Source organism: Dipodomys merriami, unplaced genomic scaffold, assembly GCF_024711535.1.
Source record: "Dipodomys merriami isolate MVZ:Mamm:240054 unplaced genomic scaffold, mDipMer1.0.p SCAF_354, whole genome shotgun sequence".
In the NCBI taxonomy this organism is placed as follows: Eukaryota; Metazoa; Chordata; class Mammalia; order Rodentia; family Heteromyidae; genus Dipodomys; species Dipodomys merriami.
In genome coordinates, this window is record NW_027205093.1 from 223,252 (window position 1) to 248,551 (window position 25,300).

The 25,300-nt window shown below is 53.3% G+C and overlaps 1 protein-coding gene across 1 annotated transcript in view; it reads left to right on the plus strand.

Moving 5' to 3' along the window:
- The first annotated feature begins 6,298 nt into the window (after nt 1–6,298).
- Vstm2l (V-set and transmembrane domain containing 2 like) overlaps nt 6,299–25,300 on the plus strand; it is a 31,582-nt gene continuing 12,580 nt past the window's right edge. Inside the window, exon 1 of the mRNA XM_069988318.1 lies at nt 6,299–6,619. Coding sequence (XP_069844419.1) covers nt 6,499–6,619 — 121 coding nt within the window. The 5' untranslated portion in view covers nt 6,299–6,498. The remainder of the gene's footprint in view (nt 6,620–25,300) is intronic.

Below are 25,300 nucleotides of genomic sequence, written 5' to 3' on the forward strand. Positions count from 1 at the left end.
CCCAAGGAGGCAAGAAGCATTCACTGTGGGACACCTGCCTTTTCCTTGTCCTGGTGTGTCACCTGGCAGCCCCACCTCCAGAGTCCAGATCTGCTACTTGCCAGCCTCCTTCACATCCCTGGATGGAGACCCCAGAGTAAGGAGGGACCTTAGGGATTGTCCTGTACAACTGCCTGATGGTCCCAGGGAAAGTGAGGCCCCAAGAGAACCTGATACATTCTAGACCCTTGGTGAATGACAGCTGCAGGCCATGGAATGCCAAAGTAACAGTCCTGCTGAATGGGAAGCATCCAGCTGCTGCTAGTTAATTGTTCTGAGGCCTAAGGACATTCACCTGTGGTCCCAGCACTCAGTAGGCAGAGGCAGGAGGGTGGTGGTAAGTTTTAGGCCAGCCTGGACTACACAGCAAGACTGTGTCTCAAAATAAGTAAGTAAACAAATAACAAAACATGGCATATATGATTATGCATGATGTGTTGATATATTGGGTTACAAAAATACATTGTCAAGGTTAATTTTGCCCATTTCTTTTCATTTTTTAAAAATGTGCCTACTAGGAAATTTTAGATTATACACACAGCTCTCATTTTATTTCTTTTGGCCATCATTGGTCTGACAATGCTAGGATAGACTGACATTGCCTACCCTACTTAGACAAATCTGGATATTTAAAACACTTACAACAGGGCCTTGTATCTGGCAAAGACCCAGCCTCTCTGCCATGGTTGAAAAGCACCTGGCTAAGGGTGAAGAGCCCCTGCCTGAGAAAGTTCATGGTTTTTGGTTCATTGCTCTGTCCAGGCTAGGCTCAGGGCCTTTCTAGGAGACCAAAAAGCCCTGCAGGGAGGTAGCATGATAATGAAGGCTCTGTATTCAGCTGGATATGAGATCTGTGGGTCTGCACCATGCCGGACTTTGGGCAAAAGACTCAATTCCTGGAGGATTTGTTTTGCGGGGGGGAGGAGGGGGGAGGAGCTGATCCTGGGATTTGAACTCTGAGCCTGGGTGCTGTCCCTGAGCTTCTTTTGTTCAAGGCCAGCACTCTACCATAGCATCATTTCCAGATCTGAGTTTATTGGAGATAAGAGTCTCACGGACGTTCCTGCCTGGGCTGGATTCAAATCTCGATCCTCAGATCTTAGCTAGGATTACAGACGTGAGCCACTGGCACCCAGCTAGCCTGGAGGCTTCTGTGAAAAGGCCATGGTCTGTCTATAGAGGCCACCAGAGCTCTTGCACAACTTCGAGGTGGCCCAGACCTGGTGAACAGCTCAGGCCCCCAGCACTGCACTGCAGCTGAGCTGGGGCAGTGGCTCCCTCATCTGAGGGCAGGTGGGGCCCAAGTCAAGGAAGAGAAGACATCCCCCACCCGATCCTGATCCTCACTGTGGCCACTGGGTCCCTGCATTAGACAACTCCAGTGCCTGGAAAGAGAGCTGGCAGATTCTCAGGCCCTTCCCCAGACCCAGATAGGGACGCTAAAAGAGCGTATCCAGGGTGGCATCTCAAATGTCTGTCTCAGCTCAGGGTGGTGTGTGCCAGCTGTGCACTGGAATTGCCTAGGGGTTTTTAAAAACATCTGATACCAAAGCCTCATAGCAGACGGTAGTGGTGGGCTAGCCTGGGCATTAGCAATCGGTGTATAGCTGCCTAGGTCATCCCAGCACTGATCTAGCTCTCACTGCCTTAGCATGGTCATTTGGAGGTAGAAAAAAAAATGATTAGGCTCAGAATGGGGCAGTAACTTACCCAAGCCCACACTGGAAGATGAAGGGAAAGCCAGTCCCAGAGCCTGATTTTGGGCCAACTTCTCTCTCTAGGCTGTATCTCCCTTTACAAACAAGAGCCCAGGCAAGTGATGCCCACAATATTTCACTTTAATAATGTTGGAACCCAGTGCGACCAGGGCCACCACAGGGTTGGCCCGGCAGCCTCCAATGGTGATTAGTAAAGCTGTAAGTCTTTCGTTTTATCCAAATCTTGGGCAGTAATTTAGGAAATTTAATTAAAGGGGGAGAAATGGGGACACCTCAGGCTCCCAGCCTCCTGTTATAATGAATGAAATACACCGGGCTGTAAAAGGAAATGCTGTCTGAGACGCAGCTCGGATGTTTTATTGCCAAGTTTTATTCGCTGATGTAAACGTAATCGCTGGAAACCGGAGCTCTATTAATGTACATATTTCCCCACATCCGGGGGCCCCGCCCACCTCCCTCCTTCACTCTAGGCTGGTTCATCCGCCCCCCCACCTCCCCACCCAGGGTCAGCCCTGGTGCTTTCTGGGCATGTCCGTGCCAAGTCTGGATTTCCCTGCCGGCTTCCTACCCTCCTGTGGCAGATAAGACTTTAATAGAATTCCATTGCTCCTCAGAGCTCAGTAATGCACTCTGGAAATTAGGCAGCTCCATACTAAAGCCATTGTTCCCTCTTACAAATGGGCTCCCTGGAAGCCAGTGACCGTGGGGTCTTGATAAGCTCCCATGAAGCCTTACTCCCATGTTATTGGTGTGTTAAAAGGTGCGGCTCTGGGCTTACATTGCTCATTGTTAGGGGCTGATACATTTAAGTAGTTTCTCCATGAATCAGGCTGCTCAGGTATTTTCCCCTCCCACCCCCACCCCACCCTTGACATTGATAGATGAGCGAAAGGAAGCCATTTAGACGATGTTCCATAGGCCCCGGCCCACACGGTGAATGATTTCCAATGCCTGGTTTAATTTATTTTTAAATGAAATTTGTTATTGATTCTGGATTAAAAGGACAAATCTTACGGCTGTTACTACTGACAGAGCCACAGTGCTGAAGTGACACCGCACAGGAAGGGAAGGGAGAGCAAGGACTCTCCAGCGAGCTTAGCTCACAGGTAAGTGGCAGTACAAGCCCACCCACTTGGGGGCAGCTTTAAAACGATCATTTTCCCCAGCCGAAGTCCCTGACACAACGGTCCTTTTCGGAGCCTCATTTGTGTAAGGGAAATAGCAGTGATATTTGCTTCACATGTCCATGTGAGTGCTGGATGCTTGTTTAGTTACCTCTGGGGATGGGAGGCTTACTCTCGCTTGAGGCATTCCTAGAGTGGAATGAGTAGCTCCCAACCCTTGTAAATCCCCAGAGATGCTTTCCTGGGACACATTTTGGCTACTTTCTGCCTCTGTTACATGCCGATTCCACTTGCATTTGGCTGGGTGAAGGAGATAAGAGACAACTACACAGGAATGGAGTACAGGCTGAGAATATTACCTTCCCATCTGGCTATGCCCCACCTCCCTGCATAACCCCATGTGGGTGGGAGGTAATAGTATTGGCCTCAGGGGTTGTTATGTGAATTGTGTGAGATCAGGGGTGTGAATGCAATGTAAAGTGTAAATCACAGTTTAAGTAGGTGCTGCAGGAAATACAAATAGGACAGTACCATGTGGTGGGAGAGTCTGGAGGTGGGCTGCAAAGGATCTGTACCTGGTTCTGACAGAACACGTGACTCGAAGGAAATCACCTGTCCTTTCTGAATCTCACTTCCCTACACTGCAGAGGAGATGGGTTGAATTCAAGGTGCTCAAGACTTAAGCTAGATCATGGGCTCTGAAATCTATAGTTCACTGATCTCCCATTACCTTGCTTTAGGAAACATATTTAACCTTTCCAAATCGCTGTTTCTTAATCTATAGGCAATAACAACCACCATAACAGTTAGTGTGTACTTCCTGTGTGCAGGCATTGTTCCAAGTGCTTTACATGTACCAATTCATTTAACCTTCACAACCATCTTGAGAGGGAGATATTATTATTCTTTTACTACAGATGAGGAAATTGAGACAAAGAAAAGCCAAACAACTTGTCTAAGGTAACATAATTAGCCAGTAGAAGCACTTAAAACTTAAAGGAGTAGCTCTTGAATCCACAATACCCTATCCTATCCTGGGTGGATTAAATGGAAGAATTCAAGTTCTTAGCATGGTGCTGAGGCACAGTGATGGAATGAAGGCTCAGGAGCTGGGAGAGGGCACAGATATCCCTCACTGTGGGGGGGCTCAGGCTGGACCTTGGCCAATGGGGGCTCAGCTAGGGGGTGGAGCCTATGTGCATAGGGGCAGGAGCTGAATGGAGATGAGGCATGACCCAGGAGGGCACTGGAGCACAAGGTATGAGTCTATTTAAAGTCATATGGCCTTAGAGGTCATGAGGTTTAACCTTGTTCCAAACTGCGAGAAGGAGAAATCCCTGAAGGTCAGTGGGTCAGTGGTAGAGCATCAGTATGCTGCTGCAACCCCCCGGGAGAGTGTCTGCTCTGCCCTCCAAACACACACTTATAATCCCCCTCCTTCTCCTTGTCCCCTTTCCTGTGCCCCCCCCCTCCAATTTGTAGTTTAAGGGAAGAAAGCTCCACATTTAAGCTCTTTGGAGAGGAGTCTGTCTCGAGTTTCAACCTTGGCATTGTTAGGTGATTTTAGATTCTCAATTTCCTCATGGTTTTCATGGGACTGCCAGCATCTATTTTATTGGGAAAGAGGTTCCAGTGAATCAATGAATGAGCTCTTAGCTCATCCCAGGAGAACTTAAATACCACTTCTGTGTGGGAAGAAAAGGGTTAATTGGACCAGAAAGGTGAACAGCGGGGGGGTAGGGGGGTGACGAGGGGAGGACCCGATTTGATGATGGTTTGATGATCTGTCTGTGGTGAGAGGACGCTTCAGGAAGGCCTCGCCTCGGGGTCGGCGCGCTGTCCACGGTGCTGAAAACGCGACTGATCGCGTGTGCGCTTGGGAAAAGGGCAGGCCTCCTTAGTTTTGAGGGAACCGAGCTGTTGCTGGCGACCACAGGCCTTGTTCATGGTACTGTGCGCTTAATATTGGATGCGAAGACAGAGTAAAGGCAGAGCACAGAGTGTGTCCCACCGCCTCTAACCTTCTTAAACTTTGCGGCCAATGCTGGGTGCTGGATCCACCTGTGGTCTGCAGTGGGGAGCGGGAGGCCGGCGGTGCCGACCCCGCGGGCCGAGGAGAGGGCAGAAAACAATGGATCTGTCCGTGGTGCTGAAAGGATGGCTGTCCTCGCAGCAGCCAGCCTGTCCCGGGGAGCTGTCCACGGTGCTGAAATCGTGGCGGTCTTCACAGCAGAAGGCCTGTCCGGGAGCTGTCCGCGGTTCTGAAATGGTGGCTGCCCGGGCTGGCGCTGTGCTATGATGATGAGACCACGATGGGCCAGGCTTGAGGAAGGGCAGGAGGGACCCTGCCTTTAGTCCAGGACCTCCCCTAGACCTGAGAGACGCTGCCCAGAACTGCCGCAAAACCTCGGGTTTCTCTGATTTAAGGCACTTACTCAGCTTTTAAGTGGGACACAAGTCTACCCTCTGGTCCTTACTGTGGTGGGGGGGGGGGAGTGGGGGGTGTCTGTCCTAAAACTGGTAAAAGGATCCATGAAGGAGTCAGAAGATCTCGCAGGATTCCTGCTCTTGGGAACGGGAAGTGACTCCATGTCTCCCTCCCTCCCGACACACAAGCACACGCACACATACACGCGCGCACACATGCACACAGTCATGGACACATGCTCGCGCACACATGCACGCACACATGCCCTCGCACCTACGTGCACGCGCGCACACACGTGCACACACCTCCTCGGGCGCGCGGGCGCGCGAATCCATCCAGGCTCATCCGTCCCGGAAAGGAGCCTCGCCGTCCAGAAGGGGGCGATCCAATTCACCGCCTGGAGCCCCAGCATCTCTAAGCTAGAAGGCGCCCCACCAACTGGGTCGCCTCACCCCCATTTTGTGGACGCGAAAACTGAGTCCCAGAGAGAGAAGTTACATCACCCCTGCGGCGGCGTGGAGGCGGCATCGCGCTCCTTCCTTCAGCCCGGCTTCTGGGCACCCCGCCTGCTGCCCCTGCTTCTCAGACCCTGGCCTCCCGGGCCCAGGCATCACTCAACTAGCGAAGTTAGGGATCCCCGGTGAGCGCGCGGGGTCTGGAGGCAGGTGGGATGTTCATTGCGCTTCGATGCCCAGTTGTGGCACTTTGTGCAGGAGCCACGTCCCTGGGAGGCCACCCCCACCCAGTGCACCCCCACCCCGTGCGCCCCCATCCTGTGCGCCCCCATCCCCGCTCCGGGGCGGGGGAAAGTTGCGAGTACCGCTTTAAAAAATCCCAGCCTGGGCAAAACTTTGATGATAAATCAAGCTGCGGATCCCTCCGCCGCGCCTCCCGGGCGGAGCGAGGCGGTGCGGCGGCCGCCGCGGCGTGGCCTTCCGCGCAGGGGAAGAGTCCCGCAGTCGGCTGGGCGTGCGCTCGCCGCCCGCAGCCAGGGCCGGGCCGGAGCCGGGCGAGCGCCTGGAGCGGGACGGGGAGCGGGGGGCCGGGCCGGGCCAGCGGGAGAGGGCGCCGGCGGCCAGCGCGGGGCAGCCAGGCCGCACCGAGCAGGCGACGGCGGGCGGGCACGGCGGTCTGAGGGCTCCGGAGCCCCGATGTGAGGCGGCGGCGCCCCCGGCCCCGAGCGCGCGCCATGGGGGCCCCGCTCGCCGCGGCGCTGGGCGCCCTCCACTACCTGGCACTTTTCCTGCAACTCGGCGGCGCCACGCGGCCCGCCGGCCACGCGCCCTGGGACAACCACGTCTCTGGCCACGGTGAGTCCGGCCGCCGCCCCCACGGACTTCCCTACCAACCCCACCCCGGCAGCGCCGCTCCAACTTGGCCGCCCCTGGGCTCGAACCCACGCCGGCCAGCCGTAGCGGGAGTCCCGCACGCCCCCGGCTGGGTTTATGCATCCACCCTGGCACCCCGACCAGCGGAGGCGGGGGTACAGGAGCGCACCCCTGCTGTCAGGCTGAGGAACCCCTTCCCATGCACACACACACACACACACACACACACACACAAATGCTCACTCGGATACACACACCTCCACGACCACACAAGACATACGCATGCACAGCTCACCTTCCCACACAACTACCCGCACACGGCACACACCTCACAGCCCCCTCCTTGCTCATAAATGCGTCCACTTGTGCCCACTGCACAGCCGGCACCCACGCACACACGCTTTGCCACAACTCTTGCCTGACTACCTGCAGACATGAGGACACACACACACACACACACACACACACACTTGTGCACACACTGCCCACCCGCTTGTCTCTGCCCATCTGTCTTTCCCCTGTGTGGGTTTATGCTTGTCCCTTCCCTCTCCATTCTGCCCCCTGGGCCCGTGGGAGTGGGCCGGTGGGGACAGTAGCCCCAGCCTCTGGACACCTGCTAGTCTGGGTGGCAGCTGCCCTGCCAGGTGGGTGGCATCTCAGGGGTGAGAGCTTGGTGGAGGCCTCCCAAAGGACACCTGGGATAGTTGCTGTGGCTGTTCTAGCCAGAGGTGAGGAGTGGAGAGGAAGACTCCAGGCTTTGTCTGACCCTGCCTCCTTCATTGAGGTACCTCCATCTCCCCCGTGGCCCTACAGACTGGAATGTGAGAAACCCCAACTCCAGTCGCCACCGGAGATGAGCAAGAACCCCAGCACTGCTTGCCCAAGTGTCAGAAGCTCCTTCTTGCCCCAGAGGAGCCCAAGTTGGCAGCAGAGTTGGGTGGCGTGGGGTAGAGAGCTATGGGACTTCCCTGCCTCCTGTAAACCCGGCTGTGGGAGGGGGCAGGGGGCAGATGAAAGTATCCATGCATCACTTCCCACCATGGACTGGACTGGAGAGCACCAATATCCTCCGTGGTGTGCCCGGGGCTGGGGGAGGTTTGTACAAAGGGCAGGGAACAGAGTGATTCTGAAGGGAACGAACCCAAGGTGTGTGGAGAGAGGTAGACCTCCAGGAAAGGCCCTGCTGGGACATGATGCCCCTGTGAGATTGCCCCCCCCCCACGGGAGGGAGATTCCCAAACTGCTCTCAGGGTCTCTGCTTTGGGGGAGGGGGGAGAATCTATGGCTCCTTATACTCCCTTGCTTCACAGCATTGGATAGCATCCACTCTGTGTCATTTATACACCCTTCTTATCCCTTATCTATTTCTACCATCTGGGCTGGAGCCATAGTAAAGAGGGAGGGAAAAGAGAGGTTATTTTGACCCTCAACTTGCCAAGGGAAACCAAAGCTCAGAGAGGTGAAGGGAAGTGGCCAAGGTCACACAGGGAGAGAGTAGCTGAGCCAGGATGGGCCCCAGGGTGTCAAGCAAAGGCATGGATTTCTCCAGGACATTCATCCATCTCCCTGTGGGATTCCCTCCCATTCAAGGGAAACTGAGAATTTCCTCTGGCTCGCTCCACTCCTTGGCACAGTTGGATGTGACACTAGGAGACTTGCCCAAGGGAGGACTTTCCTGAGTTTGTGCTCTGAGGTTTAAGATCATCCTGTTTCTGGGCCACCAGACCCCCAGGGACTTGAGGGAAGCAGACTCTGCCCTCTGTGTCAGTCTCTGCCTGCCCCCTCTGGTGCCAGGTACGGGTGAGGGGCACAGCTTTGGCCCCCAGCTGTGATCTCCCACCCAACACCCTGGAGAGGAGCAGCTTAGGCACCCAGAGAGGAGACGCTGGGTGGGAAGGGGAGAGCCCTGGTCAGCTGTGTCCTGACCCCCTGTGTGTCTCTGTGTCACTGCTCTGGGTCAGCCCCTCTGTCCCTCAAGAAATGAGGCCTCGGAGCTGCTCTGCAGGGGGCAGGCTGCCTTTTTCCGACATTGACAGGTTCAAAGTCACCAAGTAGTGGCTGTGGAGGCGCCTCACAGCTGCCCCTCGGCCGGGCCAAGCACCCGCCGCCACAGGAAAGGTTTGGAGCCACTCACTTAATCACAAAAAGAAACTGTTATTAATGATAGTGAGACGCTGCGAATAAGTGGGTCATGTCTAATAAGCCATTTGTGTTCAGGAGGAGAATACCAATTTGATAAAAGCTGTGTGTGCTGAAAAAGCTCCGAAATTGCTGTTTAGCAGATTGGAGCCTGATCGTTTCATTATTCCTGGGCTCCCAGTGTCCTCGGCTGGTTCAGGAAATGTGGCCAGGTCAGAGAGGTGTCCGTATCTGAGGGTGAGGGATGAGCCTAGAAGCAGGGACTCTTGGAGGGGAACACCTCTCAACCAAGTGGTGGCTGCTCACGGCTTCAGCTCTGTCTGTGTCCAGGCCAGCAATGGGCTAGCTCCTTGTGTCTACCTGCCCCAGAGTTATCACAGGGAGAGCCAGTGGTCGGGGAGTGGAAGGGGGCACTGGGGGGGGGGCGTTGGCCAGGGTCTCTGCTTCTGGCTTCCTACCTGCCTCCCACCTCCAACCCACCCACTTCCAAGGAGGCTTTGTGAATAGGCACAGAATGCATGGTATATGGTTCTAAGAAGGCGTCAGGAATTGGGAGATGGGGTGTATACACATAATAGGTACTCAATAAGAGGTGGCTGTTCAGTCTTTCCTTATTGGAAAGGCTAGCTCATGGCCAGAAGTATTGTGGGATGCAAAGAAAGGGACCTGGCATTGATGAAGTACTTACTATGTGCTGGGCACTCCAGCCCTTTGCCAGTGTGAGTGCACACAGCCCAGAGTCATCATTCGAGGCTGGTGCTGAATACAGGAGGAAACTGAGGCTCAAGGAGGACTATGACTTGCCCAAGGTCACTGAGTCCGTGCAGTGAGCTGCAGGACTGATTTCACAGTGAAGGTGTGTTGAGGTTTTGGATCTGCTTGAAACAGACTTAACCCAGCCTTGTGGCTGGATCTTCTTCTGTGTCACCTTAACCAGGTGTGTCCCTGCCAGCTGCTCAGGGAGCTGGTAAAGCACTGGCTTTCAGTCAGAGGAGTGAGTCAGTGGCTCACAAAGGTGACAACACCTGGCCACAGCCACATGCATGTTTGAAAGAAGCTGCTAGATCGCAATCAGGGCAGGGATGGAAGGCAGGCTCTCTGTAGGCCCCTAGCCTCAGAATCTCTCACCCCTGCCAAGGAGGTGGCTCTGATGCAGATTCCCCCTAACACTAGCAGATTGGGGGTCCTAGAGTGGACATTTTTGAGGTGCTGGGTGCTAGGCAAGTATTCTATGGACCTATATCCCTCCCCTAGAATCTGCATTTTAATCCATTCCCCCGGTGATTCCTGGGGAGTTAGGAAGCCAGTGCCATACCTGATGGGAATCTGGTGTGGACATTTGGGGTACACAAGAGTTTCAGTCCAGACTGAGCCAGTTATTTGTACCCTGAGAGAAGCCCCAGGAAGCCCACTGCATCACATATCCATCCTCTCCTGATACACACACACACATACACACACACACACACACACACACACACACACACACACACACACACACACACACACACACCTAGTCCAGCACTTTCAATTATTAATACACCCCAGTGCAGACAAAGATCCTGGCTTGGGCTGCTGGCGCTTTGTCCATTGACTGATTCACTCTGTGTTGCCAGGAGGAAGCAGCGGGGTGCTGGGGGAAGGTGGGGCCACGGGGCCATTTGGCAAGCAGCCTGGGCACTGAGAAATGACTCTGGCTCCCTGCGCTCCATACCAAACTGTGGGTACCTCATCATCCATAAGCCGGCTAGTTTGGTGGCTGGAACATGGAGAAAATTGAGTCCTGTCTTGCGAAGGTTATGATGTTAAAAATGTGCTCGCCTTTGTCTCCGGCATGGGTGATTAGTGTATCAATTACACCGGTAAACACCACACGTTGGGCTGGAATTTCCTGCCTCCGGTGGGGAACTGGCCCTCACAAGCGCTTTTCCCTGGGGCCTTCACACCAATTGGTTTTGACATCAGGGACTCCAGCCGCCTTTTCCTCAAATGAAGGGAGTCGCAGGTGGTCAGGAAGGAATCGGGAAGTCTGCTCCTTTCCACCATGACAGCAAGGGTGGAGGACAAGTATCCCCAGAGCAAACAAGAGACTGTCCCTTCTGATTCGCAGGAGAAAGAGAGCATTTAGAACAAACAGTGGAGACCCCTTAGGGTCTTCCCCAGCCCCCTCTCTCAGGGCGGGGAGGACCCTGCCAGGTGGGGCCAGCTGGTCAACCCCGGCTCAGGGCTCACAGGGGTGACACAGAGACACAGTTCTATCGAGGGCCATCTCGCTGCTTAAGTGGCAGCATCTCATCTCATCCCCTAAGAACCCAAAGAAGAGAGGACTGTATAAATGTGGAAAATGGGTCTGGGAAAGGCTAACCCCAGAGCTGGTAGCTCATTCCTGTTATCCTAGCTACTCAGAAAGCTGAGACCTGAGCATCAGGGTTGGAAGCCCACCCAGGCAGAAAAGTCTCAGGAGACTCTTACCTCCACTTACAAAGAAAAAGAGGAAGGAGGAGGAGGAGAAGGAGAAAGAGGAGGAGGAGGAGGGGAAGGAGGAGGAGGAGGAGGAGGAGGAGGAGGAGGAGGAGGAGGAGGAGGAGGAAGAGATGGAGGAGGAGGAGGAAGAGGAGGAGGAGGAGGAGGAGGAGGAGGAGAAGGAGAAGGAGAAGGAGAAGGAGAAGGAGAAGGAGAAGGAGAAGGAGAAGAAGGAGAAGGAGAAGGAGAAGGAGAAGGAGAAGGAGAAGGAGAAGGAGAAGGAGAAGGAGAAGGAGAAGAAGAAGAAGAAGAAGAAGAAGAAGAAGAAGAAGAAGAAGAAGAAGAAGAAGAAGAAGAAGAAGAGGAGGAGCTGTGGCTCAAGTGATAGAGTATCACCCTTGAGGGGAAAAAGGTCATATTTGAACAGTACCCAGTAATGCTGTTTAGTCCAAGGAAGGAGTAAAGACAGGCACATGGGGAGAGAGGGCACACAAGGAGCAGCGCAGCTGGGTCTGGAGACTTGGCATGGGCAGAGGAAGGAGCTTGGCACCCCGGAGGCTGCACAGCCGTGGAAGGAGGGAAACAGACCAGAACTGCCAGGGGTCAGAATGAAGAGGGGAGGGAGGGCTGAGACAAACCCATTTCCAGGAGCTTGGCCAAAATCTGGGACTCTGAGGATCAAACCAGCAGCAGATAGGGCTGTGGGCAGTACTTCAGTTTGGAAGGGAATTTGGGGCCAGCTGGGGCTTGCCATTGGGGTGCAAAGTTTCTGTGTCCTAGGACTCACACAGTGGAGCACTGGGGAGAGAGTGAATGGTGGTAGAGCAAGGGTCTAAAGCTCATTCATTCCAAGAGAAGAGTATTTAAACATGTAAGGAACTTTGGTTTCATAAGAAATCCATGTTTATAAAGAAAAAAATATGTGACCCCGCTGGGTCCCCTCTTTATACCTAGTGGCCACTGCAGGGACTTCCTGAGGTGGGCCAAACCTTGCATTGGCTGGGCCCAACCCATGGGATACATACAGAACTCACTAGAAGGGCCCAGGATTGTGACCCTCCCTCTCCCCTCTCCCCCTCCCTTAGTCCATAAGACTTCCATCAGAATTGGGGCAGTGGTTTAACTGGGGGAGGAGCCTACCCACTGCCAGTGCTGACCACAGGGTCCAGAGCCCACCCAGCTGGTTCCATGCAGTGCCCACTACTATGCGGAAGGGCAGTGGGCTGGGAGGCAGAGGGGGCTGGCTTCTCCCATTCCTCCAGGGCCTTAGCTCCACCTCCAAGTCTGAGAGGCTCCCCCCCCCCCCCCCCCCCCCCCGCCTCAGTGAATCCCAGGACTCACCAGAGAGCCATCAGAGGCAGATCCAGTTCTGCATTTATTTCAGTGTGGGCCGGAAAAATATATAAGCAGCACATCAAAACTGTGATTTCACAGATAGGACTGCTTAGGGTGGGACTAACAGGGTATGAAACACAGTGGGATAGTTTCTAGAACATTCCAGCCATCATAACACACCAATGTACAGGGGTGGGTCAGTGCAGCTCCACAGCAGACCGGACTGGACTGGGGCGACACAGGTCACTCCAAGCCCCTCAGGGACTGGTCTCTCCCTCCTCTACAGATGCCAGGTGCACCTGCCACTCACCAGGCTGTCTTAGCCCCTAGGGACAGGCCAGGGAGGGGTACAGGTGGGGTTCTTGCTGCCTTGAAGGTCTCAGTCTAGTGGGAGAGATAGACAAGTAAACCCAGAAAGAATAGCTCGGTATTAATTATGAAGAGATTCAAATAGCAAGAATGACATTCATGGGGGGTTGGGGAGGGAGGCGACTCATCATGAACCCCCGCTCACAGAAGGTGTTCAGGCTGGGCCTTCCCAGAGCTGGGATGTTAGGAAGGGACTTTCTTATTTCCCAAGAGAGGCCAGACTGCAGAAGTGGGCAGAGAAGCCGAACACAGTGGGCGTTTAATAAAGATCTGTCACACACCAATGGAGTGCTAGCCTAGCCCCGGGGCTCAGGTGGGCGGAGCCGGCCCAACTCAGGGAGGGGTGGGGGATGTGAAGGAGGTGGGCCTTCTTTGTCCCCTGCCCTAAGGGGTGGAGACAGTGGCCCCACTGTGCCTTTGTTCCAGCTCAGTGAAAGTGAAAGTGGGAATGCTGGGCTGGGGCTGGCAGACACCCTGGGTTTGCCTACCTTTGCCCCCGATCTGGCCTAGTCCCTGTGCCTCAGTTTCTCCTCCTGAGCAATAATGAATTCTTATAAGTTCTGTCCTTCTAAAATTCTTCCTGCTGCATCTTCCTGAACCCTGTCCTTTGTCCCTCAACCAGCAGGTAGGACGGGGGGCTGTGGAAGGGCTGAGATTTAATCCAAATGCCTTTTCTCTGTACACCTCCCACCCTCTTTTCACTTGATACACACACACCCATACACACACACACACACACACACACACACACACACACACACACACACACACGCGTGCATGCATGCACACATGCATGGACCAGGGGCATTCCCAATTCACAGCCACAGATGTGCCTGGTCTGAGGACCCACAGCTTTGGCATGGCAGAGCCGGGTTGGATCAGCCCAGGAACCCCACAGCCAGAGCCCCACTGCCAGAGCCCTGGTTTGTTGGCTCTGCTGGGGGCATTGCTGCTGGGGCACTGAGACCTCACTTCGGCCTGGAAGCACCAGTCAAGCCACCAGTCTGGGCCTGGCTGGCCCTGCATGCTGCACCAGTGGAAGAGGGTTTCTGTTTGAGTGTGTGCCTGGAGCCTGTTGGAGTGATTTGTGGTTTGGGGGGCCATGGCAGGTTGCAAGGGAACCTTAGCTTCCTGGTCCAAGGGGGGAAGTTGGGGACCATTTTAGGGAGGCCTTTGCCCCCCACATTGGTGCCTCTGGGAGGTGAGGTTAGCCCTTGAGGACTGGCAGTGCCAAGCTGGGAAGGCTCTTCCTGCCTGTCTTTCTGGGTCTCTCCTGTTTTCCTCTGAGTTTCTATATCTTTCTCTGTTTCTAGGGTCTCTACTTCTCCAGATCCTTCTCTCCCTCTCCCTCTGTATCCCCGCCTTTCAATCTCCCTCCATCTCTCTCTCTCTCCTGCACACCCATCTTCCTCCTTTCTCATGTTCCCCCCTCCATTTCTGTCTCGTTTCCTGCTCTCTTTCTCCCTCCCCCCCTTCTCTCACACACACATCTTTTCAAATAGCATCTTAGGATGTCAATACGTATATTCTCGATATCAAAATGCCTTAAAGGTCTCAATCTAGTCAATCACCCAGAGCAGGCACTCACTAATCAGGTGAATGAATGAGTGAGTGAATGAATGGGTGAATGTCCAAATGGTGATGTGGGAAGTGATAAAGACTCATCTGGCCCAGAGGCTCCTAATTTTTTTTTTCAAAGATCACAATGCTGTTGGAAATCTGAGGAAAATAACCTATCACTTCCTCAAAAAAAAAGTGCTGAATGGTTTTGCTGTGGTTTCAAAGAGTTTAAGGTTCTCCAGCTGAGCTTCTTTCTGGTTCCAGGGGAAACAGCCTTCATGACCTTTGTGAGGAAACTGAGGCAAGACTGTGACAGAGCCAGCCCTTGTCCTGGTGTGGCATCTTAGGAGGGTGGAAAGAGCAGAGGAGCCCTGGGGACTGGCACAGGAGAACGAGCCCTAGGGGTTTCCTAGAGTTTGCCTCCAAGTCCTGCTGCAGTCAGGAAAGGCTTCCCGATAGAGGCAGACTCCTGCTAGACTTGTGCCTGGGACTGACTTTCAGCCTGGGGCTGAAAGAATGGCAGAGGCTAGACAAGCTATGCTGGCTACCAGTTCTCTCTGGCCCCTTTGGAGACATGTGCATGCCTATCTGAAAAATGCTGGGCAGCCCTGGAAGCTTTTGTTTTGTTTTGTTTTTTCTTTCAGTCTTGGGGATGGAACCTAGGACCTTTCTGATGCTAGACAAGAGCTGTACACTGAGCTGAGCGACACCCCCAGCTCCCTGGAGGTTTTCTGAGCAGGGAAGGCCCAGGGGTGGGCTGGTGTTTGGGTTGATGTAGTTGTGGTGGTGGGGGGAGGACTTGGAGGGGTAAGGCTGGAGGCTGAGAGAAGAGAAAGGGTGGAAAGGGAGAAGGGGGAGAGGGAAGAGAGGAAGAGAGTCAGTAGATGGGGAAAGGGTGCAAGGGTAAAGGGGGAGAAGGTGGACAGAGGATGGAGGGGAACAGCTGGAGGGAGAATGAATGGAGCGAGGGGAAGAGGGGAGAGGAGAAAAGATGGAGGGGAGAGGGAGAGAGGATGGAGGGGCTGTTAACAGAGGAGGGGCTTCTTGCTCTGAGTTTGGTTTGAGCCTCACCGATTCTGTGTGCTGATGGGACACCAGAGCTGGCTGTAAGCTGCAGCCATGGTGGGAATATGGGCTGGAGGGGAGACACTGTAGAACTGGGTGTGTTTGCATGTGTTTGCACATGTGTGTGCATGTGTCCACTTGGTTCCTTTCCTGTCCTTGACCGTACCAGGCCCCTTCCCTCCTGTGGACCTGTGCCATCCCCATCCGGCCTGGCATGCTCCCTTGTTCATCTCCTCTCTCTCCTCCAGGCTGACTGGGAGCTCCTGAAGGCGGGGAGCCTCTGACTGCCTGTGCCCCATTACAGGCCCGCAGGCCAGCACCCCAGCAACCAGTCAACGTGCCCATTTTGCAGTGGGGAAAGCTGAGGTTTAGAGAGGCATGAGGGGGCACACCCCATTGGAAGCCAGGGTGTAGAGCCCAGCTTGGTTTCTGGAGGCCGGCATTTTGAGGGTGTCTCCGGATGGGAAGACTGGGGGGTGGGGTGAAGGGATCTTCACTGAATCTCAGATCCTCAGGCGTGGCTCCCAGCTGAGGCTGAGGCAGGAAGGCGGAGAACAGACAGCAGGGTGTCTGTTTTGCTTTGTGAGGTTTAAAAAAAAATCATTTCCGGCCTCGGAGGCAGCAGCAATTACTGCGGGCACGCTGGGGAGCTGTTTGCCGCCTGTCATCGGCCGAGAAAGGGTCCCTAATGGAGGCCCCGCGGCCAGCCACCAAGCATGGTGTTGCAAACAGCGGTCAAAACAAAGCCACACTAATAAATGAAGGGAGGCCTCAGGCAGGGCCAGAGTCACCTGCTGGCCCCTTGGTGTCCACAGACTCCCCAGCAGGCAGCCCTCCTAGACTCCAGCCAACCCCCCCACCTCCCCTCCCCAGACTTGGTTTGCCCCAGGGAAAGGCTGCTCTCGGGCTGCATCTGGCCATGTTAAATCCCCTACCAGGCAGAAGGAGCCAGAGTGGCAAAGAGCCAGGGACTCTTTGCTTCTAGAACAGTCCTTCTGTTTGAAGAGGTCAGGGTAGTCTTTGTGGGGGACCCCAGCCTGAGAAAGGGAAGAGCGGGTGACAGCCCTACCCTGTGGGAGGAGGTGTGAGTAGCCAGCTAATTAATCATCTGCGGGGTATTAAGGCCCCACAGAATCTGCAGAGTACCTGATATTTTCAGGTATGTGAGCCCACTTTACTGATGCAGAAACTGAAGTTCAGAGGAAGTGTAGTTGAGGATCAAGTATATATCAGCCCAACTCCTGAGCTTGCCTATTTATACTGCTGCAACCTAGGGCACCCTTCCCGCCCCAGCAAGGGCAGTGGAGATGAGCAGGCGCTAGGTCCTGGCAGGGGTCAGATTTGACCCAGTCCAGGTCCTGGCAGGGGTGAAGTTACAGTTATTCTACCCTCTGCCCCTACCAGCTGAGTACCCCCATAACCTCTGCCCTGGGGTATCCTGGATGATGGTCTTGGCTATTATTCATGTGAGTTATCCTGCACCCTGCTTTCTGATCCCTCATCTGTCTGTTGCTCCTTCTGCTCCTCCTGAGTCTGGGGGTACCTTCTGACCTTTGGTGGGTAGAGCAAGGTGGGTACGTGGTCAGACACCGAGGTGCAAATTACAATCCCTGCTCTCCCTCAGCCTCTGGAACCTTCCAGTGGGACTCCTGGGCAAAGGCTCCCCCAGCTCTACAGACCATGCAGGCAATGTCAGAATGCCCACCTGCTCCCTGCCCTGGCCAGGCTCAACTGCGGCCCACGCTCAGCAGTCTCCTCCCTCCCAGCCTGCCTGTGGGGGAGGGGGCCAGGCAGAATCCCTTGGGAAACCTGCTTGGCTCCCACAGTCCTGCGAGTGCCAGAAGATTTTCGCTCTCCTTAAATCTCCCTAGATTTGTAATTCCACTGCTGTCTCCCTCAATATGCGCTTCCATGTGGCCTGGGAAGGCGCCCTGCCCTCAGCTGCTGGCACCAGCTCCTCCACCCTCGCTTTCCCTCTGTGGCAGAGCTGCTGGGTGGAGAACATAGGCAGCCCTCACCTCTCCTGCCTCAGTTTCCCGGTCTTTAAGAAGCATAGGGGCCACTTCCTCAGGTTGCTGACTTGATGAGATCGTTTTTCTGCATGAAGGAAACACCTCTATAGAAAGTAATACACAGACTGCCACAGTGGAGGGGCTGCCAGCTGCAATGTAAGCAGCCAGTCACAGAAGGCGCCATATTAATGTCCCATTGATACCAAGTGTCCAGAATGGGCTAAGCAGAGCTAGGGGAGGTAGAATGGGAGAAGCTGCCTGATGAAAGGGCACAGGCCTCTCTGGGGCAGGTGATTAAGGTGGGAGGGGCAGGCTCTAGAGAAGATGTCAGTGGTACAACATTGTGAATGCATGTTAAAATGATGCATGCATTCGCTGGCCACCGTGGCTTGTACCTGTAATCCGAGCTACTCAGGAGGCTGAGATCTGAGGATTTTGGTTCAAAGCCAATCTGGGTAGAAAAGTCTGTGAGACTGTTATCTCCAATTAACCAGCAAAAAGGCAAAACGTAGAGGCCTGGTTCAAGTGGTAGAGTGCCAGCCATGAGCAAAATAGCTGAGCAAGAGCATGAGGCACTGAGCTCAAGCCCTGGTACGCTCATTAAAAAAAAAAATGCGGGTACCGGTAGCTCATCCCTGTAGTCTTAACTACTTAGGAGATTGAGATCTAAGGATCACAGTCTGAAGCCAGCCCAGACAACAAAGTCCCCCATGAGACTCTTATCTCCAATTAACCACTCAAAAATTGGAAGTGGTGCTGTGGTTCAAGTGGTAGCGTACTAGCCTTGAGCACAAAGAAGCTTAGGGCCTGAGTTCAAGCCCCACAACTGGAGAGAGAGAGAGAGAGAGAGAGAGAGAGAGAGAGAGAGAGAGAGAGAGAGAGGGAGAGGGAGAGGGAGAGGGAGAGGGAGAGAGGGAGAGGGAGAGACAGAGACAGAGAAAGACACAGAGAGAGAGAGAGAAAGAGAGAGAGAGGTTAAAAAAAAAAGAAAGAAAAGAAAAGAGCCGGCCATCGATGGCTCATGCCTGTAATCCTAGCTACTTAGGAGGCTGAGATCTGAGGATAACAGTTCAAAGCCAGCCAGAGCAGGAAAGTCAGTGAGGCTCTTATCTCCAATAAACCACTCAGAAAACTGGAAATGACACAGTGGCTCAAGTGACAGAGTGCTAGCCTTGAGCTGAAGAGCTGAGGGACAGCATTCTAGCCCAGAGTTTAAGCCCCATGACCGACAAAAAAAAAAAAAAAAAAAGAAAAGAAAGAAAGAAAGAAAAAAAGGAAAAGAAAAGACACATTGGTGTTATTTGAACCTCACTTCAATTAAAATGATTAAATAATTGTCTAAAAAGAAATACACTCTTTACCTGACTTATGTAACTGTAACTCCCCTCTGTACATCACCTTTATAATAACAATTTAAAGGTCTATTGTTTCTCTTTCAAAAATAACAATTATCTAAATAAACAGGAAGCACCTGTAGAGCATGTGCCAGGCAGTCTACTTCTCGGCAGTGGTATATTTCCTCTTCACAGCAATCCTCCTGAGGAGTTGCTGTCATTCCCACTATACAGAGGAGGAAACTGAGGCACATGCATATGGTTGAGCACTCCGAATTGTGCTTTCTTTTCACTCACTTGGGCGAACATACCAACATGTCTAAAACTGAGCAATGAGCCCGCTTAGGAACTGTGCGTGTGGGGCCCCATTGTACGTGTATGGACCCATTGTGTGTGTGTACCACACACCTAAATGACCACTACACCTCACAAGTTCTCCACCAGAGATGCAGGTGCAGCTCAGAGAAGTGAAGAGCTCAGGTGGAATCACACAGCAAGTCCGGGGAGAGTTGGAACCCAGCCCCTCCCCTAGAAACCCTGCACCACAGCCCCTCATCTTCTTCCCAGTCCCCTTTCCTCTTTGGCCAACTCATCAGCACGTGCTTCCCGTGCACAGAGCCTCACATCAGATGGTACAGGGCAGCCTTGCTTTGATGTTTCTCGCTTCATACAAAATTCATGAATTCAGTGCTGTACTCTGCAAGACATTCCTGATCATTCTAATACAAAACCAATGCTCTTCCCCATTTTTCTGGAGTAAAATCAGTTCTTCAGAAAGTTGCTTCCCTGATTGGGGCAGCAGAAGAAGGAGGCATCCACTCTCCAGCGGGGCTTTGGGCCTTGCCTTTCTTAAATGGGTGCAACGCTTTGCCTGGTGGAGGGCTCAGGAGGAATCAGTGGGGCTGATGGGTAAATGGCAGGAAGGGCTTCTGGTCTGCAGTCTAAGCAAGACCCAGGCCTTGGAGGAGGTAAGGCAGCCTCTTAGGCCCATGGCTGAAGACAGCCAGGCCGGGGGTCTGCTAGCTCCACTGTCAGGACCTGCAACCCAGAACCCCCTAGGGGTTAAGAAGGACGTCTGCTATACTGCTCTGAATGCAGCAGCGCAGCTCCACCAGAGTCCCTTGCTACCAGGCAAATTGGAGAGGGAGGCTCAGAGCATGCTGCCTTCCCCGGCTAGAATTTACGAATGCTGTTTGGTTTTCATAGTGTTGATTTTTACAGTTACCCTCTATTTATGGCAAGTGATGCTGACTTTTCCGTTTATGGCAGTAATAAAAGTCTCCTTTTAAGCTGAATTTATTTAAGTAAAAAAGGGAAAGATGCTTCGAAAATAAATATTAAAGTAAATAATAATGCCAGTGGTACAAGGACCCTATGCAATACCCATGAAGGTGTTCCCCAAAAGGCCAGATTTAGGAGGGCCTATCTCTGGCATGCCTCTTCCTGTCTGCATGTCTCCTAACGGTGTCACTAACCACCAGCTTCCAGGTTCAAGCCTGTCCCTCCCAACGGTCTTCCCTGACTCTCCAGGCAAACCCCAGCCTGCCTTTCTGTAGGACTGCCCAGCCCTTGCACTTCTTGCCAGATCTTCTCTATGTGATTTGCCCTAGAGAAGCCCAGGGGAGGCACAGGCTGCCATACAATCTGTGGCCACGTGAACATGGCCATCCTGTGAACATGTGCACATCCTGAACTACTGTGCATGGTGGTCCAGGACTAATCTCAGCCAGTGTTTATGCAGCAGTCCCTGTTGTGAATGTCTTCTCCTTCTGTGGACTGTAGGCTTCCTGAGGGCCAGGGCCTGCTCACCTGACATAGCATAGGAAGCCTGGCCCTGATCTAGCTGAGGATTGGAGATCCACCAGGGCTGATCAATTCTGCTCCTTCTGACCAGGTGGTCTTGAGCGAGCCCACCATTTTCCTTCTACGGCAGTCTTTCAGCTCTTGACAAAATTCCTCTGTCCACCTCTCTGGAGGAGGAGGAGGACTATCACAGGTGCCAATCTATTCCAAGATGAAGTCACCTTCATCAGCTCACACCTTTTTCTGTGGGTTCCAGACTTTCAGAAAGGCCAGGGCTTCCCAGAAGGAGCAGAGCCCTCAGGGGCTCCCTTGGGCCCATCCCAACTTCCCAGGGCAGAAGAGGTCTCTGCAGCCACCTCATCAACCTCTCAACCCTGAGGGCTCTGCTCTTATTCCCTAGCCTGGCTTTTCAGGTTTTTGTCTCCTGATGTAGGTGTCTTGAATGGATAGGTGACTCGTAACCTAATTAAATCCTCCTGTTGCTTATCCCTCACTAGAGTCCCTATGCTGCCGTCTATCTGGGGTTAAGGTGTCACCTCTGCCACTCCCTGCAGCACAGCACCCCCACTGAGCTGGGCACAGAGAAGCATTCCTGGAAATGACGCGAGGGAATCACTCTTCTTACAGCGGAACAGGACAGGGGCTTAGAGGAAACTGCAGCTTTGATTGGGCCATTTCACAGCCAGTGCTGAGGTGGTCATCTGACTTTGTGTCCTTATGCTGTGGTGACCTCAGGCACAGCCACTCCCTCTCTGAACGTGGTTTCTTCTTTGGAATGAACAGGGTCCTGTGTACAGTGCTTGGCATATGGGAGGGGTTTCTTGCCTTTATACCATGGTAGGGGGACTGTCGGAGATTGCCCCAGGTCTTCTGAGCTTTGGTTTCTACACTGCTAATGAAGGCTCAGTATGGACAGGACAGGGATGCAGAGCCTGTGCCCCTTTCTTGTGCTCGTCTTCCCTGCAGTAATGGTGCTAGTAGGAGCAGGGAGAGCTGGACTCTGAGCCACGTCCTGGGTTCAGAGCCCAGGTCCTGTCCCTGGGACCTTGTGACTTGCTTGCTGTGTGACCTGTAAGCCACCTCTCTCAGCCATGGGTTGTCCTGCCCTGAATTGTCACTGTGAGTGTTGTAGGATCCCAGATGAGCACCTCTGTTGGTGTGCCAGGAGCTCTCAGTAGGAAGACTGTGTGATTGCAGGGTTGCCGGCCACAGTGCCTGGCACCTGCAGCTTCTGCACATCAGCTGATCTGTTCTTGGTTGCATGTCGCAAGACTTCTGTCTGGGCCATGATCAGAGCTTCTGACTACCTGTCCCTGTGGCTGGATCTCTCCTCAACCAGATGTGTTTGGGTGGCAGTGATGGTGAGAGCCAAGACTGGAGAGGGACTGGCTTGCTGGGGCCTGTGTCCATGTTATCCATGTATTTGACTCCTTGCTTGCTCTTATAGGCACAATCCCCCTGAGAAACTCCAGTTTGGGACATAGTAGGTACTCAATAAAAACTGGGGGTGGGGGTGAGTGGGAAGAGTGATGAACGGGATGAGTGGATGACTGATCTTTATGTATGTTAGCAACATTTTCATTGCTGTAACAAAATGCCTTAAATGAGGAAGGATTTATTTTGGTTCACGGTTTCAGAGGTTTCTCTCTGTGGTCAGCTGGCTCCATGGCTTTCAGGCTCATAGCAAGGTAAATTACCATGGCAGAAAGATGTGGAGGAGAAAACTGCCCACCTCATGGTTGCCAGGAAGCAAAGAGAGAGGGGGAGGGGAGAGGGCACTCCACAGCTATGACCCCCAGTGAGCAACCTACTTCCTCCAACCTGGCCCTGCCTCCTAGCTAACTCTCCAGACAGTGTGACCTCATGCGTGGGTTAATCCATTGATGTCATTATCATCCTCACTTAGTTCCACTCACCTCTCTAAGCATCCTTGCCTGGGGGCCTGTCCTCCCCAGGTGAGCCCACAGGGGTGTTTCTCATTCAAATCACACCACCAGGCCTCCTGCTTTATTCAGTTCTCACTGGAGGCCCCAGGAGGCCTTCTCACATCATCCTTCCATTCAGGAAGGATGCAGGGCTGTGTAGAAGAGGGGGAGGGGCACTACTCCTCTGGGGTAGTAAGAGGAGGGCTCAGAGACACCCCCCCACCCCCCAGTGCCCACTGTAACCAATAGGGTCTGGGAAGCAGGGAACTCCAGGTCAAGAACTATGTGCATTGCCCAAGGGAGGCTTGTGAGTGGCCAGAAGGGGCCAGAGATGAATGGTGTTGGGGTGCAGCCAGCCTGTTAAGGCTGTGGATACCCAGCCTGGGAACCTTCTCTGGACGCTGAGTGCTGGCGATTTCCCAACTGGACCCAAGTATAGGAAGTCCTTGATGTCTCTCCCCTATCCCCCCATCCCCCCCCAAGCAGCCATCCTGACCCAGGCAGCCCAGAGCAGGAAGAGCAGTGCCACTACGGGCACTGCCTGCGGCAGCATGTGTCTACCTATGAGTCACACACAGCTCCTGGCATCCTCCTGACTGCCGGATACAGCTGTAAACAGACTAAAATCCCTCTTTAAAGAGCTGTTCCAGTTGGAAGATAAGCAATAAATGAGGGAAATAAGCAAAACTGTAACACGTTAGCAGGAAGTAGTACAAGAAAATATGAAGTAGGCTAGGGGTGCTGAGAGAGTGGGCACAGGGAAAGGAGGCCCTTGAGGGGGAGGTGGCATTGGAACAAAGCCTGAGGGGTTTGGTGGAGAGAGGATCTAGGCATAGATCCAGCATCTGTTGGTCTTGGGAGAACCCCTGGAGGTTTTTTAAATAATTGTAGAAAATAGGCGTATTACAGATTTTCCCATTTAAACTTTTGTGTGGGTGTGTGTTGTGGTGGTGGTATTAGGGTTTGAACTCAGGGCCTACAGCTTTCTAGTCAGGCACTCTACCAATTGAGCCACCCCCCACCCCCGTCCTTTTGGCATTAGCTACGTTTTGAAGAGCCACTCACTCCTGGGCTGTTCTGTTGCAGATAAGCTGAGGCTCAGAGAGGCAAAGGCTCAGAAGAAGCTAACTCACATAGTGAGGACCAGGGGCCAAGGCTCCAGCACAGGCCTAGGCAAAGTCCTATCTGTCTGTGCTAGGCTGGCCAGGTCATCTGCTGTAGCTGGAAGCCAAAGCTGGGCATCAGGCCAGGCCCACAGGGCCCTTCCCTGCAACCAGTGCGCTGACACTGGCCTGGGGTTAATGAATACGTCGCTCCCCCAATTAAAAGCAGAAAGGAAGAAGATGTTGTGCTCAGTCAAACTCCTTGTGCCTTCTTCTGCAGAATCTTAATTTGTAGATGTTGGATTTTAATTGTCTTCCCAAAGAGCCCAGCCTAGAAATGCCTTCTCCTCCAAAATCTATAATTAACCAGCCCTGGGGACTGGCCTCAGGGAGGCACCTGAGCCAGGGGCTCTGGGCTGAAGGAAACAAAGAGGAGATAGGATTTTATGTCCAAGCTTGACATGGGTGGGGAGGGACTGAATAGCTACTGAGAAGGAGTCCAGGCTGGGCCTGGAAGGAGGCTGGCTGCATGAGGGTGGTCTGCAAGTTACCAGCTCCAACTCTATAGTCCTCTATAACTGGGTTCAGTTTAACCATCACCTTACTCTGTGACCTTGGATGAGTCACTTATTCTCTGAGCCTCAGCTTCCTCATCTGATAAGTGAAGATTAATAAGGACCACACCTCACCTACAGCCTCATGCTCTAAACCCCAGGAATGGATGCTGAGGGCTTGGGCATAGAACCTGATGAGAGATGGTAGTCTACACTTCTAGCAGATGATTAGTATCCCATTTGCCCATGAAGTTCTCTGTAGGGGAGGAGAGGGAAGAGGCTCTTCTGGGGCTCTCTGTCTCTGGAGAGCAAGATACAGAGGTAGAGCTGGCAGAACTTGACCTAATGACCCAGAGCCTGGTGATAGCTGCTGCTCAGAACACAGCTCTGTGTGAATTCTGGACTGAGAAGGTCATTTCTGAACCTCACCTTCAACCATCCTGCGAGGTAGGGGGATTTAAAACCCAGGCTGAGCTCTGGGCTGTTTCCTTTATTCCCATGCCTTTTTGCTGTTTACCTGCCTCTGCTCTCAGTCCTCACTGAGCCTTCGCTACCTGCTCATTTGTCTCCTCTCTGAAGCCTTCCCAGATTGTCACCATGCTCAAGTAACCCCTTCCCGCGGCCCTAGGACATTGAAGGTTGAGCTGATGAGATTACTAAGGAAGTGTCCTCACCCCATCCTACCTGGCCACTACTGGCAAGTGTGAAGGGGACAGAGAAATCCAGGACCAGCCATTCCTCTGCCTCCAATGAGGTCATGGAGACTAGTCCTCTCTCTGATCAACCCATCTCCCGGCTCAGGAGGACCTGCCCTATTGGGGCTGAGGCCAGTGCCACCTCCTCAGGGAAGCCCTTCTGATTACTTCTCTGGCTTGCTAGGCCTTTGCTGTCATTGCTGCCCACTCTGCACCCATCCCACAGGACCCTGCAAGGTTGTCCATTAGAGACTGTTCCTTTTGGGAAAAAGCTCCACAGGCAAAAAGCCTCTGGAATACTTGGGG